General features: G+C 41.9%; 1 protein-coding gene across 1 annotated transcript in view; it reads left to right on the top strand.

The window, feature by feature from the left end:
• Positions 1 to 16,515, top strand: part of hapln1b (hyaluronan and proteoglycan link protein 1b) — a 144,342-nt gene that overhangs the window by 50,629 nt on the left and 77,198 nt on the right. Inside the window, exon 2 of the mRNA XM_034192372.1 lies at positions 9,231 to 9,363. Within this exon, the coding sequence (XP_034048263.1) occupies positions 9,261 to 9,363 (103 nt within the window). The 5' untranslated portion in view covers positions 9,231 to 9,260. The remainder of the gene's footprint in view (positions 1 to 9,230; positions 9,364 to 16,515) is intronic.

The following is a 16,515-nucleotide window of genomic DNA, read 5'->3' on the forward strand; positions in this document are numbered from 1 at the left end:
GCACTTTTGTGAAAACAATGACCCCTCTGGTATTCCAACACAGTTGATGCAGTGGAATTACAACCCCAATTGCAATGAAGTTGGGACGTTGTGTAAAATGGAAATAAAAACAGAACACGATTCGCACATCCTCTTCAACCTATATTCAATTGAACACCACAAAGACAAGATATTTAATGTTCAGACTGATAAAGTTTGTTGTTTTTGTGCAAATATTTGCTCATTTTGAAATGGATGCCTGCAACACATTTCAAAAAAGACAGGGCAACAAAAGACTGGGAGAGTTGATAAATGCTCAAAGAACACCTAATTAGAAACAGGTGAGTGTCATGATTGGGTATAAAAGGAGCATCTCCAAAAGGCTCAGCCGTTCACAAGCAAAGATGGGGCGAGGATCACCACTTTGTGAACAACTGCATGAAAAAAATAGTCCAACAGTTTAAGAACAATGTTTCTCAACATTCAATTGCAAGGAATTTAGGGATTCTGTCATCTACAGTCCATAATATAATCAGAAGAACTTTCTACATGTAAACAGCAAGGCTGAAAACCAACACTGAATGCCCATGACCTTCGATCCCTCAGGTGACACTGCATTAAAAACAGACATCATTGGGTAAAGGATCTCACAATGTGGGCTCAGGAACACTTCAGAAAACCATTGTCAGTTAACACAGTTCGTCACTACATCTACAAGTGCAAGTTAAAACTCTACCATGCAAAGTGAAAGCCATATATCAACAGCATCTAGAAACGCCACTGCCTTCTCTGGGCCTGAGCTCATTTGAAAATGACTAATGCAAAGTGGAAAAGTGTGCTATGGTCTGATGAGTTTACATTTCAAGCCATCTGTGATGGTATGGGGGTGTGTTCGTGTCCATGACATGGGCAACTTACACATCTGTGATGGCACCATCAATGTTGAAAGGTACATCCAGGTTTTGGAGCAACACATACTGCCATCCAAGCAACGTCTTTTTCTGGGACATCCCTGCTTATTTCAGCAAGACAATGCCAAGCCACATTCTGCACGTGTTACAACAGCGTGGCTTCATAGTAAAAGAGTGCAGGTACTAGACTGGTCTGCCTGCAGTCCAGACCTGTTGCCCATTGAAAATGTGTGGCGCATTATGAAGCACAAAATACAACAACGGAGACCCCAAACTCTTATTGAGTGTTGTCAGAAGGAAACGTCATGTAACACAGTGGTAAACATACCACTGTCCCAGCTTTTTTGAAACGTGTTGCAGGCATCCATTTCAAAATGAGCAAATAAAGTTTATGTTTGAACATTAAATATCTTGTCTTTGTGATGTATTCAGTTGAATATAGGTTGAAGAGGATTTGCAAATAATTGTATTCTGTCTTTATTTATATTTTACACAACATCCCAACTTCATTGGAATTGGGATTGTGTCATTTTGCTCTAAAATTCTGGAAAATGTGGTTTCAAGCAGTTCATAGACTATCTTACTGAGAATAATCATTTTGACTCACTGCAGTCTGCTTTTAGAAACTATCATTCCACAGAGACGGCTCTCACTAAAGTGGTGAATGATCTTATGCTTGCAATGGATTCAGACACCGCTACGGTTCTGGTACTGTTAAATCTCAGTGCTGCGTTTGGTGGATCATCATATTCTACTCGATAGGCTGGAGAATCACTTTGGGATTACTGGGAGTGCCCTTGAATGGCTGACATCATACCTGACCAGTCGTACTCACTGTGTTTTGTACAGTAACACTACCTCTAACCTTAGTGACATGAAATTTGGGGTTCCACAGGGATCCGGCTTTGGCCCCCTGCTTTTCTCCCTTTATATAGCACCACTTGAGCACATATTGCAGTGTTTTGGGATTACCTTTCATTGCTATGCTGATGATACTCAGTTATACAGTGGGGAAAATAAGTATTTGATCCCCTGTCAGTTTTGCAGGTTTTCCCACCTACAAAGAATGGAGAGGTCGATAATTTTTATTGTAGGTACACTTCAACTGTGAGAGACAGAATCTAAAAACAAAATCCAGAAAATCACATTTTATGATTTTTAAATAATTAATTAGCATTTTACTGCAAGAAATAAGTATATGATCCCCTACCAACCAGCAAGAATTCTGGCTCTCACAGACCTGTTAATTTTTCTTTAAGAAGCCCTCTTATTCTGCACTCTTTAACTGTATTAATTGCACCTGTTTGAACTTGTTACCTGTATAAAAGACACCTGTCCACACATTCAATCAATCACACTCCAACCTGTCCCCACCATAGCCAAGACCAAAGAGCTGTCTAAGGACACCAGGGACAAAACTGTAGACCTGCACAAGGCTGGGATGGACTACAGGACAACAGGCAAGCAGCTTGGTAGAAGACAACATCTGGGCGTGAGCTTATTTGAAATGGACAGACGCAGAGTGGAAAAGTGTGCTGTGGTCTGATGAGTCACATTTCAAATTGTTTCTGGAAATCATGGACGTTGTGTCCTCTGGACAAAAGAGGAAAAAGACCATCCAGATTGTTACCAGCGCAAAGTTCAAAATTTATTAGAAAATGGAAGAAACACAAGATGAGTAGAGAAGCTTGAATCTTTGACTGGACTGGGTTGCTTGACGTGAGGACATTTTGCTTCAAATCACAGAAGCTTCCTCAGCTAAAATTCTTGTTCTGGTAGTCTGACGTCTGTCTTGACTCTTGTAGAGAAGAATAAAAACACAAGATGACTGTCAATCTCCCTCGGTCTGGGATTCCATGCAAGATCTCACTTTGTGGGGTAAGGATGATTCTGAAAAAGCTCAGAACTACACAGGAGGACCTGGTCAGTGACCTGAAGAGAGCTGTGACCACAGTCACAAACATTACATTAGTAACACATGATGCTATCATGGTTTAAAATCCTGCAGGGCAGCAAGGTCCCCCTGCTCAAGCCAGCACATGTCCAGGCCCGTTTGAAGTTCGCCAGTGACCATCTGGATGATCCAGAGGAGGCATGAGAGAAGGTCATGTGGTCAGATGAGACCAGAATAGAGCTTTTTGGAATCAACTCCACTTACCATGTTTAGAGGATGAGAACAACCCCAAGAAAACCATCCCAACCATGAAACATGGGGGGTGGAAACATCATACTCTAGGGGTGCTCTTCTGCAAAGGGGACAGGATGACTGCACCGTATTGAAGGGAGGATGGATGGGGTCATGTATTGCGAGATTTTGGCAAACAACCTCCTTCCCTCAATAAGAGCATTGAAGATGGGTCATGGCTAGGTCTTCCAGCAAGACAATGACCCCAAACACACAGCCAGGGCAACTAAGGAGGGGCTCCGTAAGAAGCATTTCAAGGTCCTGGAGTGGCCTGGCCAGTCTCCAGACCTGAACTCAATAGAAAATCTTTGGAGGGAGCTGAAACTCCAAACCTGAAAGATCTAGAGAAGATCTGTATGGAGGAGTGGACCAAAATCCCTGCTGCAGTGTGTGAAAACTTGGTCAAGAACTACAGGAAACGTCTGACCTCTGTAATGGCAGGCAAATGTTTCTGTACAATTGTTAAGCTCTATTTTTCTAGGGGATCAAATACTTACTTCATGCAATAAAAAGCTAATTAATTATTTAAAAATCATACAATGTGATTTTCTGGATTTTTTTTAGATTCTCTCTGTCACAGTTGAAGTGTACCTACAATAAAAATTACAGACCTCTCCATTCTTTGTCGGTGGTAAAACCTGCAAAACTGACAGGGGGTCAAATACTTATTTTCCCCACTGTACATGCCGATAACTGCTGGTAATCTCATCCACATGAAATCTTTAGAAGATTGCCTTGCATCAGTGAAAAGCTGGATGTCAGAGCAATTTCCACCTTTTAAACTCTGATAAGACTGAAATGATGGTTCTTGGTCCAGTGAGACATCAGCATCAATTTGACCAGTTAACGCTCAGCCTAGGCTCGTGTGTCAAACACCACACAGACAAAGTGAGGAACCTTGGGGTAATTTTTGATCCTACATTGTCCTTTGACCTCCACATTAGAAATATTATGAGGACTGCTTTCTTCCACCTGTGAAATATCGCAAAGATTCCTGCCATCCTGTCTATGGCTGATGCTGAGACCCTGATTCATGCGTTTGTTTCTTCTAGATTGGACTACTGCAATGTTCTATTTTCTGGTTTACTGCAGTCTAGCATTAGGGGTCTCCAATTGGTTCAAAATGCTGCTACCAGACTTTTGACATGAAGCAGAAAGTTTGACCACATTATACCCATTTTGGCGTTTCTTCACTGGCTTCCTGTCCCTGTGAGATCAGATTTTAAGGTTCTGTTACTAACCTATAAAAGTACTCACAAACTAGCACCTCCCTACTTAGTTGACTGTGGTAAACTAAGTAGGTAGTACAGAGGAGTCTTTTCCTCATTTACAGACTGGAGCAGGAGCAATGGTCTGATCATAAACACCACCAAGACCAAGGAGATGATTACTGACTTCAGCAGAAGGTCCTTCCGTGCACCAATCACCATTGATGGTGAGGTGATTGAGGTTGTACAGTCCTACAAATTTTTGGGAGTCCATATGGACAACAAACTGGACTGGTCGGTACATGCGAGCACCTTGTATAAGAAAGGACAGAGTAGGCTCTACTTCCTGAGGAGGCTGAGATTGTTTAATGTCAGCAGTGAAATGTTGTACATTTTTTTTTATCAATCTGTCATAGCCAGTGCTGTATTTTTTGGGGTTGTCTGTTGGGGGGGTGGGTATGACCCTGAGAGACAGTAATCGGTTGGATAAGCTGATAAGGAAGTGTGGGTCAGTGATGGGGAGGAGGGCAGACTCTGTGGGAGCTGTGCTGGAGAGGAGGATAAGGACTCGATTGCAGGGCATCCTGTGTAACACCGGGCATCCTTTACATACTTTAACAGTGTGATCAGAGGAGCAACCACAGCAACAGGCTCCTTTCCCTGCACTGCAGAACGGAACGATGTAAGAGGTCTTTTGTCCCCTCTGCTATAAGACTTTCTAACAGCTCAGTGTGCTTTATTTGCTTACTACTCGCTCGCTACTAATTTTTTTATTTAACTATGTATGTATGTTTTATGTGTTTTTATGTGTCGTATGTGTCTATGCATGGATGTGTTGCTGCTGGACAGTTGAATTTCTCCTTTGGGGCATCAATAAAGTATTTATCTATCTATCTGTTTATCTTGAGCTAATTAAACCCCACGTACCGGCCTGGGCTCTGCATTCTCAGGGTCCTTAGGGTGAATAAAAAGTCTGCGGGCCACAGAGCTTTCTCTTTCTCTTATTGTGCACTGGTTTTGTGGAATGATCTCCCTATGGAGATAAAACAGTCAGATTCTGTAGAGACATTCAAGTCCAGACTTAAGACACATTTATTCTCCCTCTCATATGGCTAGCATACTGGCATAGTATAGAACTATCCTTCCTACCCTTTTAAATTAATTTTATTAGTAATGAAACAGGTCTTGGCCTCAGCTTTATCTAAATTCTGGGTCTGTTAGTGAAGCTTGGGGCTAGTGGCCAGCGTTCACCTTTGTATTTTCTCTCCTTTCTTGTCAATTTTTAAAAAACACCTAAGGTATAATTCATACCTTAGTAATAGGGGAGCTATGACCACTACCTTTGCGCACCCCCCCCCCCCCCCCCCCCCCCCCCCCAGGACTAAACCAAACCAACTTTTTTAGGTTCCTTAGATGACCCCAAAACACAAGCAGGATGTTACAAAAATAAAAACTAGCCTAAAGCCAGTTATCCAAGATGGCGTCCAAGATGGCTGCCAAAATGGGGTTTTTCACTAAAACACCTTTAAACAACATATAAACAACTTACATTTTTAAGATACAAAATGGGGTCCAAAATGGCCGCCAATAGACCCTTATCATTAAAATACATAGGAGGAAGTTGTTTATATGTTGTTTAAAGTAGACCTGCATTGAAATAAATGTGGTCAGATCTCAGAAAGAAATAGCTGATATGTATTTATAAGACCCTTATGAATGCAGTAAAGTAAATCTGCAAGCCCAAATTTGTAATTCAGTGGAGAAATCTTAATTTAAAAATGACAAATTTGCAGCTAAAATTTGGCCCTCAGCGAAAACTGTTTGTACATCCGGGTCATTGCAGTGACGTCCGGCAGAAGACGGAGCGCTCCCGCCTTCAGTCCGATCCCGCATTGAAATTGATTTTATCTGTTAGTAATGTTACTGTTATACACGTCCTGGTTTCAACATCCAAAAGTAAGCTGCAATGAATGTGAGATACAGCTCTGCATGCTCAGATCAGTGGCGACATCAACAGCGGGCGACGTTCTTCCCCAACGCCCGCTCTCTGCCTCCGCTGTGCTTACTGAGTCTGCAGGCTCGGTAAACGCCGAAGCAGGCCACTCACATCGCCCCCGTGTCTGCTGTGCAGCCGGCACCACGTCCCTGTCTACTGAATGGAGGTGCAGCCAACTTGGCAAAAGTCCAGAGACTACGCTCGCTGTTTTGATGCGGAGCGGCCGGTGACAGCTGTTGCTGCAAGGACAGACTTTCCGCAGCGCCGCACGTCTCGGTAATCGGAGCCGCAGCGCTCCATGGCCGCTGAGAGAGGTTTATATCTTTTCAATGACTTGAATTCTTTGCGGGTCCCGCCTCCGTACCCCATGACGGTAACACCGGAGGCGAAAGATAGTAGATTTTCAATGCGACACCACTCAATCAAACGGGCGTATGAAAAAGTCCCCCAAAATAATTTTCAAGCACAAATAAAAGAAATGTGTACTCACCAAACGTGCCGCAAGACAATATGAAGTTTTTAAAAAAGTAGATCCTTCCGTATAAGACAAGAAAAAGGTACAGATGCAAACTGACGTAAATCCACAAATTACAGTTGGCGCGCGCAATGCATGCTGGGATAGGGTCTTTTCGCTGACGTCTCGGCAGCGTCCTGGATGTGATGACAGTTTTGCGGAGGGCTAAGTTTTAGCTGTAAATTTGTCATTTTTAAATGAAGATTTCTCCGTTGAATGACAGATCTGGGCTTGCAGATTTACTTTACTACATTCAGAAGGATCTTATGTGTCAGTATAAGTCATTTGTTTGGTCCAAAGATCTGACTGCATTTATTTCAATGCAGGTCTACTTTAAGTGAAAAAAAAACTATTTTGGTGGCCATCTTGGATAACTGGCTTGAGGCCAGTTTTTATTTTTGGGAACATCCTAATTGTGTTTTGGGGTCATCTAAGGAGCCTAAAAAAGTTGGTTTGGTTTAGTCCTGGGGGTGCAAAGGTAGTGGTTGTAGCTCCCCTAGTATAGGTGTGGTTTTTCCAGCTGACTGATTTTGCTCTTTTTCTCTCTGTCCGAGGTGTGGAGGGCAATGCGTGGGAGTGGCATCTGTGGACAATGGGATTTTTTCCTTCTTGTTCCATTCTAATAGTTTATTAAACAATCTGGTTTAAAACTCCACTCCCATCTCTCCTAAACATATCCAGACCTACACTGGTATGTCATTTGGAGCAACTGCCTTTGCACTCTTCATAGGTGCCCTCACTTAACCCTTACTCATCCCTTGCACTTCCTGATTTATTCTCTCCACAACATCTGTCTTCCTTTCTCTAATTTTCTTCATTCATCAACTCCTCAAAGTACTCACTCCACCTTCTCAACACACTCTCCTCAGGTGTCAGCACATATCCATCTGCATCCCTTATCACCCTCACCTGCTTCACATTCTGTCCAGTCAGTACAAGTGCTTTTCTCCTTCCTTAGCAATCGACTTCACATGCAGCTTGATGTTCTCCTTTTCCTTAGCATTTAAATCCTAGCTCTACACCTTTGCCATACCTCCTTGTACTCTCGTCTTTTCAACTCTGATTTCCCCCTTTTTCACCAACTTCTTTATTTTCTCATTCTCCCACTAAGTCTCATTGTCATTGTCATTGTCCTTCCTCTCTCCAGGTGTCACATCCAGGACCTTCCTAGCTGCCTCCCTCACCTCTTCTGCAGTAGTTCTCCAGATCTTTTCACCTCCAGGGTCTGTCTCACCTCCTCCCTGAATTTCATGACAGCCTTCTCTCGGGGAAACGTATTGCGGTAAAAGTAATAATCTGATTTGGGGAAATCCACTGAAGTAAAAGTAAATGTTAGCAGAACTGAAAGGTCTCAAAATTCTATCTCTGGAGAAAAAAATAGTACATATTCCACACCTGTTCCCCGTCACAGACAGACGGCTGTGTTTCTGCTTGGCCTTCCTGACTAAAGGTCACCCCGTGATGTGTGAGGAGCTACAGAACCGACTGCTCCATAGTTAACAACTGCTCATGGTGCCGACAGGCCAGAAAACAGAGCCACCTGCCTCATTATTTCTGCTGCAGAGTCGTTTTCTCTGCCAAGTCCTCTCTGCGTTTTTCTGGCTCTCCTCTATCTCTCCGTCTTCCTCTGCTCCTCATCTATTCTCATTTCACACATCACCTGCTATGCTTCTGTCCTGCAGGAAGCAGTGTGACACACATACACTCTCTCCACCTTGTTATCGCTGCATCCCCCCATCCTGGTATGCGTAATGAGTATTTCCAGGCAGGGAGGGGCCGTACGGTGTGTGTGTATATGTGTGTGTGTGTGTGTGTGCTGCAGAGCCGTTCTGCTGACTGCAGGAGCTCCACCTGGTAAAGACGAGCAGCACATCAGCAGTTCAACATAAGGTGGGGGATCGATCCCACCACACACGCACTCCAGACTTGCAAACTAACCTAATCGGATGCTCAGGCGCGCATCCTTGTGGCGGTGACGGATCCTGAGCTGCAGAGGTTTCTTATTTAGGCGCTGACCTCAGGAGACACCGCGCTGTGGGACAGAGTTACCTGACATTGTCCGGACGGGCGGCGTTGTCGGGACATGGTAGAGTATGCTGCTTTTTTAAATCTTGATGCACAAAGTTACAAAGGACTGTGTCATCGTATGCATGCGTCCCACAGCAGGAGTGCGTGTGCAGCTTTTGTTGGGACGTTTGTCCTCTCTGTGCACCACAAGCGATGCAAATCTAAGTGGTGACTTTTTCTATTTTCGTATCATGCAAAAACTTTGTGCATTTGTGCGTTTTGTGCTTGTTTGTAGACGCGTTCAGGGACACAGATGCATTCAACTGTTCTCAGAGGAGCAGCACTGCAGTGAGGGACACTGGACAGTGTCCCGAACTGGACACGATTCATATATCACTGTGATGACTGTCTTTTGTCTTTCTCTTTGCAGTGAGATCATCCCAGGCTTTGGTGAGTGACCATGACTCCCCTGCTGATCTGCGCTCTGATTTCACTGAGTCTAGCAGAAGACTTGGACATCCTGTATCCCAACCTGGAGCACTCCAGAACCATCTATGTCACAGGTGAGCCTGTGTTCAGATTTGCGCCTGTGTTTTGGTGTGTCTGTCTGTTTATGGACATTCTTATGAACAATCACTTATTAACAATGCATGGTAGACACTTGATACTTACACCATGGGTACCCCCTGAGGAGTGGATGAGCTGATTTAATTTTAGAGTTGTTTTGGTGCGTATATTTGCAAATTAATGAGGATAAAGTAAGTCATCTAGTGAACAGGATAACTCATTGTTAATACATGTTGTACACTTGAAACTTACACCACAGGTGTCCACTGGGGAGTAAATGAGCTGATTACATTTTAGAGTTGTTTTTGTTCTTGTTGGTGTTTTGTTTTTGCATATATTTGGAGAGTGTACTGGTGCAATTGGCAAGTGTGTTTGCTTCCACTTCAGGTGAACAGGACAACTAATTAATAATACATACTTTGTAATCCACTGGATCCTTACACCATATGTACACCTGGGGAGTAGTTTCTGATTATACCTTCAGGATATTTTCGGCATGTATTTGCATATTAATAAGGATGAAATTATTTTTCTTGTGGCTAGAATAATTTGTTTATAATACATACTAGACACTTGATACCTACACTGTAGGTACCCGAGTACATTTGCCGATTAATTACATGCTTAAGGATGCTTTGTGCATGTATTTGCATATGAGTGAGAATAAACAAATTGTTCTTATGGACAGGATAACTCAGGATAATACATGATGCAGACTTGACACTTAATTCATGGATACTTGAAGGGGAATAGATTTGCTGATTACATTTTGACATTGTTTGGTGCATGTATTTACTTTTTAAGGAGGGTGATTAGAATTTTTTTTTTCAGTTTGCTGTAAAAAGATTCAGATCAGATACACTCACAGATATGAAAGAAAAGCTGTGAGGGGTAAAGTGTTGTAACACGTGATTCAGGTTTACCTGACAAAGAGTAATGATATAACTGGTGGCAAGTGTGCAGGACATCCATCCATCCATCCATCCATTTTCTATACCCGTTTACTTTAATTAAGGGTCAAGGGGGGCTTGAGCCTATCTCAGTAGTAGGTGTAAAGGACAGGTGGTTATAAATGAGAGGTGTGGAGAACAAATAACATACTATAATACTGAATAAAATCACAACAGTACAGATGACATCAGTAAAAGCGAGTGTATGGAATTTCGTCATGTCCCAGGTGCTGTTTATTTAACTTCAATCGGAAAAGTAACTGTGTATGTTTCAGTAATTATGAGCACATAGTAACAATAAATAACTACATTTCACTTAATTTTCATGGCAAAAATATTTTTAACCCCTTAAAACCTTCAGTATTTTCCAGACCATAATGTAGCACTGGAATATTAGTCACATCTGTCCAAATATGAGTCATGGTGCTACCACTTCATGCAAAAAGAAGCAAAACGAATTTAATACTAATATTATTTATTTATATGCAAACACCACTTTAGTAAGCAGAAGCTAATGAGTGAATGTTTTATATGAGACATAAAATGTGAGTAAGCTGCTTTTTGTCAACACTCACCAGACAGTTGTAGATGAGATAAACATGCAGTGCATTATTTACTATAATAATGCAAATACTGTTAGCGAAACCAAGCTAAAGAGCTAATTTGTGTTAATTTGTGAGGCAAAAAAACTTGAGGAAACTATTTCTTGTTGCAGCTGAACAGACAAATGTAGGTGAGGTAAATGTGCAAAGTCATTAAATGTTTGACAACTCTTTTGTTAAACATTTCTTTAAAAAAAAGATAGTAACCTTATCTTAAATTTGAGTTGCTGAACTGCCACTGTTGTGCTTGTCTTACACATTTCAAAGAAATGTTGTTTCGATTAGCATGAAAGTTATATTGCCTCTTTTTATTACAGAGTGTCATCTTTCAGTTTGAGAGCATGATTTCTTAAATTTGCTGGATCTCTAAGACACAGAACATCACTCTCTTTCAGACCTTCTTGTTTTATGGTAGTTAACATTCAACTTAATGGTGTGCTACTGCCACCTACTGCTACGGAGTCTGAATCAAGGTCTCTCATTAGGTATACAGGAGCAGCTTGCTAAACACGTAGATGATGCTATGTTGTGGCCATAGATAACAATACAGTATGTTTTCACATATAAGTCACTTCAGAGTACTAGTAAAAAACAAATAAACCTACATAGTCTTGAAAATATGGCAATTTGGCCTGTGGGTGGGCCCAGTAAGTCAGTTTCACAACATTTTTTATATGCGGTCAGTAATAAATTAGCAATATTTGGGTATTACTGGAATGAGGGTTAATGGATTTTGGTTAGATTTTTCAAAAAGTTGGACACTAGAGATTCTAGGACATGGTAATAAGGGTACAAACGTGTAGTGCATGCATAAAAGTGAGAAACAAACAAAGTGAAAAGAAAATTTAAAGCTGCCAATAATAGGTTTCTTTTGTGGTAATTAGGTCTATGGTCCTATGTGTGTGCAGCCATAGCTGTGTGCTATATCTGTGTCATGGTGTGCCGTCACCAAGATTTTTCATTTGTTGTGCTGTTCATGTTCGCTATTAACATCCTATTACCGTGCATTCTGGTTAGGGGGCTCGCCTTGACAGTGATAATGTTGGCACATTACACCACTTAAGGGCCTTTTTTTTTTTTTAAAGGTTTTGAAGCCTCAGTGGCATTGCATTTTAAAGATAAAATTAAAAACAGTATTTGTGCATTACAGTAGAACAGAGTGATGATACCTCGTCCACTGGCCCCATGTCCTTCCTGTGTTTCGTTGATGACACATTGGTTGTTATCAGTGCATGCTGCTGCTGTGCCTGCGTGATAAGACAGCTATGTTGGGGTTCACTACCTCGGGGAGATAGACTAATCTCATTAAGATATCAGTATTTACAGATCGAACTTTTGCAGGTCAGCGTTTCATAAACTGTAAAAATAAAAATGTTCCTCACAAACACATATGCGCACATGATAAGATACATTTTAAAAAAATTTACGCAATGCTTAAATACCCTTTGCTGTATGAGCATTGTCTTCTTTATAATTTGCCTTTGTTTAATATGTATAATATAAGTAAGGATTAAACAACTCGAAGCCGTCCATTATACGGGTTGAATGCACGACGCGGAGTCTAAAACACCACGATGCGAAGCGGAGTGGTGTTACTCCGCGAAGTGCATTCAAACTGTAGATGCCATGGTCCCACACAGTGAGCTAACACACAAATATTTATTTAAGTTAACAGAACTTGATAAAAATGCGTAAGTATTTGGGACTATTTTATGCCAGTCTCAAGATATTTTCATCCTTGGCACCCGTTCTCTTCTTCTTTCCCATGTTCAATCTTGTTCAGATGTTAAATCTTTATGCCATTGCTTTTGCTGTTCTTCTCGTTTGCTCTCCTCCTCTTCCCATTCCTCAAAAGTTTTATTTTGGCCAAAAATATTAAAATTCCCTTGGAAATCCATGTTTTATCATGTTTCTGTCATTCACCTGTCAAAACACAGCTGATCTGCACCAACTGATTTGCGTGTTGCTGTGGTGACGACCAGAGTGGAGTGATATTACAGTGACTTAACTCACCAAACTACGTGTGCGTATACACGAAAATAATGCACAGCAGTTAGACATGGAATTCTCACTGACCATGGTATAAAATTAATTATACGAGCTTTGTGCCATATAATGGTAAACGAAGGCACAAACTGGAAATGGCACAAAAAATCTGCCCATAAGCAGAAAAAGCCACAAACCAGACAACATTGTTGTAAAAAGCCACAAACTGATGGTAGACGAAGCCACAAACTGGAATGACATGATGAGATGCTGAAGAGCTTCGCTCGTTAATGTCCACAACATATACATATTACATTTATTGTTTTACATTAATTATTAAGAGTCTGTCTTGTAAATCACTCCAGAGGTGCTATCAGGTGACAAAAACAGCATTTCCCGTTTGAGAAGTTTTTATTTCTCACTAGCTTTTACATAATATATGACAAAAAGGTTATATTTACACATAAACAAAGCAGTTAGCAGCTAGCTAGACCAGGAAGTGATATCACCACACTAACATCCACCAGATGTCTTGTAAATCACTCCATACATGCTTTTCAGGTTATGAAAACAGCATTTCCAGTTTTAGAAGTGTTATTTCTCGCTAGCTTTTACATAACAAAGATGTTATATTTACACATAAACTAAGCAGTTAGCAGCTAGCTAGACCACGAAGTGATGTCAATCAATCAATCAATCAATCAGTCAATTTTTTTATATAGCGCCAAATCACAACAAACAGTTGCCCCAAGGCACTTTATATTGTAAGGCAAGGCCATACAATAATTATGTAAAACCCCAACGGTCAAAACGACCCCCTGTGAGCAAGCACTTGGCTACAGTGGGAAGGAAAAACTCCCTTTTAACAGGAAGAAACCTCCAGCAGAACCAGGCTCAGGGAGGGGCAGTCTTCTGCTGGGACTGGTTGGGGCTGAGGGAGAGAACCAGGAAAAAGACATGCTGTGGAGGGGAGCAGAGATCGATCACTAATGATTAAATGCAGAGTGGTGCATACAGAGCAAAAAGAGAAAGAAACAGTGCATCATGGGAACCCCCCAGCAGTCTACGTCTATAGCAGCATAACTAAGGGATGGTTCAGGGTCACCTGATCCAGCCCTAACTATAAGCTTTAGCAAAAAGGAAAGTTTTAAGCCTAATCTTAAAAGTAGAGAGGGTGTCTGTCTCCCTGATCTGAATTGGGAGCTGGTTCCACAGGAGAGGAGCCTGAAAGCTGAAGGCTCTGCCTCCCATTCTACTCTTACAAACCCTAGGAACTACAAGTAAGCCTGCAGTCTGAGAGCGAAGCGCTCTATTGGGGTGATATGGTACTACGAGGTCCGTAAGATAAGATGGGACCTGATTATTCAAAACCTTATAAGTAAGAAGAAGAATTTTAAATTCTATTCTAGAATTAACAGGAAGCCAATGAAGAGAGGCCAATATGGGTCACCACACTAACGTCCACCAGATTGCTCCACATGTGTTATCAGGTTACGAAAACAGCATTTCCAGTTTTAGAATGGTTATTTCTTGCTAGCTTTTACATACGTAATATATGACAAAGAGTAGAGAAGCTTGAATCTTCGACTGGACTGGGTTGCTTGACGCGAGGACGTTTCGCTTCAAATCACAGAAGCTTCCTCAGCTAAGATTCTTGCTCTGGTAGTCTGACTTCTGTCTTGACTCTTGTAGAGAAGAATTTTAGAGTTTTAGAAGTATTTATTTCTTGCTAGCTTTTACCTAATATATGATAAAGGTGTTATGTGAAGCCAAAAACAAAGCGAAGTTAGCAGTTAGCATAACCATAAAGTGATGTCACCATGCTAACGTCTGCAAGATCGTACCATAAAAATAGGAACAGAATGTGACTTTTTAACCTCTTAAAATACCTCTTAAAATAGGTCAAGGTTAGCCATCTTTGAAATTATCCAGTCTGTGACCCAAGAATGTTCCCTGTGAATTTGAAGACCCTGGCAGTAATAGGACTGGACTTATGCTGAGCACAGACAGATGGACGGACAGACATAAAGTCTTTGCAATACCCGATGGCCAGATTTGATGGCCTTGGGTAATGAAAACAAGTCTTTACCACCAATGCTAATCTTCTGTATATTGTAGAATTGCACCCCCCAACACACACACATGCCACATCCACCATAGCAAATCACAATGCACAGGATCCCAAATCAGGCCCATATGGCACCCACAATCCCAGCAGGGACAGTTTACAAAGTCACTCCCAAATACCGGGCAGTGATTACACCAGTTATGGGTAGAAACAAAGGAAAGTAATGAACAGGCATCTGAGCAGCTTAAACCCTAAATGAGGTCTGAGCTGAAATCATGGATTACATAAATTGGTGAAATATCCTTGATGAAGCTGCCAAGTGCGAGTTTTCCGCTATTAGCCAAGTGCAAGACACAGTTCATGAGCACCATTCAAACAACTGTAGATGAAGAGGAACAGCTGAGAGTCCTCATCCATCAGAAATCCACCTGCTTCATAATAATTAAGATAACTAGGGCTTCTTAGACATTTTGGCTTACATCATCCCCAACCAAACAGCTGGGATACACAAGAAAACGCTTCGGTCTTATTTGGAATATGCATCTTCACTTCGGATGGGTCATCAAAGACATCAATCTCCAACATGATACATTTGAAGCCAAATGTGTTTCCAGCTGCCAGGGAGTAGATGATGATATAGTAACCCATTTACATTGCACATACTCTGTCGAGGCACTTGCCCTATTCAACAAACTACTCCCAAGGTTGTGAAAAGAAAAAGAAAAAGTAAGTAAACCCACAATCCAGCTGTCAGCAATCACCAACTCTCGAACACCGGCTCACTTCCAACATTCTTTCTAAACTGAGAGGAGAATGTGACCAGCAGAGATATGAATTAAAATGTCTTTCTCAGTGTTCTGCAGCAGTATGGCACTCTAACTGCTGGCCCAGCTGCTGATGCTGAGCCCTGACAAAACCACTGCAGACCACCAGTCTGTGACCTCGGACAAGACATTTCATCTGCATTGTTCCTCCCACCCAGTAGCAAATACACACCAGTTGTGCCAGGGGAAGCAACCTGCACCTTAACTGGTGTCTTGTCCAGGGACGGGCGGGTGTGTCGTAGACGCTTGCCCTGTTCATGCAACGGTATCTGGGTATAAGCTCTGGCCCGATTTGTCTCATGGCTTGCAGAGAACTTACTTTCTTCTATTGGCCTCCAAATGCACTCAACAGGAAACACCTCCCTAAATGAAGGCAAAAAGCTGCAAATAAAATCACCTGACGCTCCTACATGATGTCTTAGGTGCATCCTGTGAGTACACATGAGAGAAACATGTGCCTTTGCCAAGACTGTGGCACAAGTACTACCTCCACACTAGAGGCCGATTGAGCCTGAATCCCAACCGAATGAAAATTCGACCTTTATTCGGGCAAAGTAGAGGCACATTCAAAAACCTCTGACAGCAATCTGAGTGCATTCTAAACAGTCGGGCTCATTCATGCAGCCAGCTTGAATGTAGAGCACATGCTCCCAACATTCGAGGTGCGTTCGAGGTGGGAAAAGCTCGAATGGCATCAGAAATGGCATCTCAACAACAT

Source organism: Thalassophryne amazonica, chromosome 17 (genome assembly GCF_902500255.1).
Source record: "Thalassophryne amazonica chromosome 17, fThaAma1.1, whole genome shotgun sequence".
NCBI classification, from domain to species: Eukaryota; Metazoa; Chordata; class Actinopteri; order Batrachoidiformes; family Batrachoididae; genus Thalassophryne; species Thalassophryne amazonica.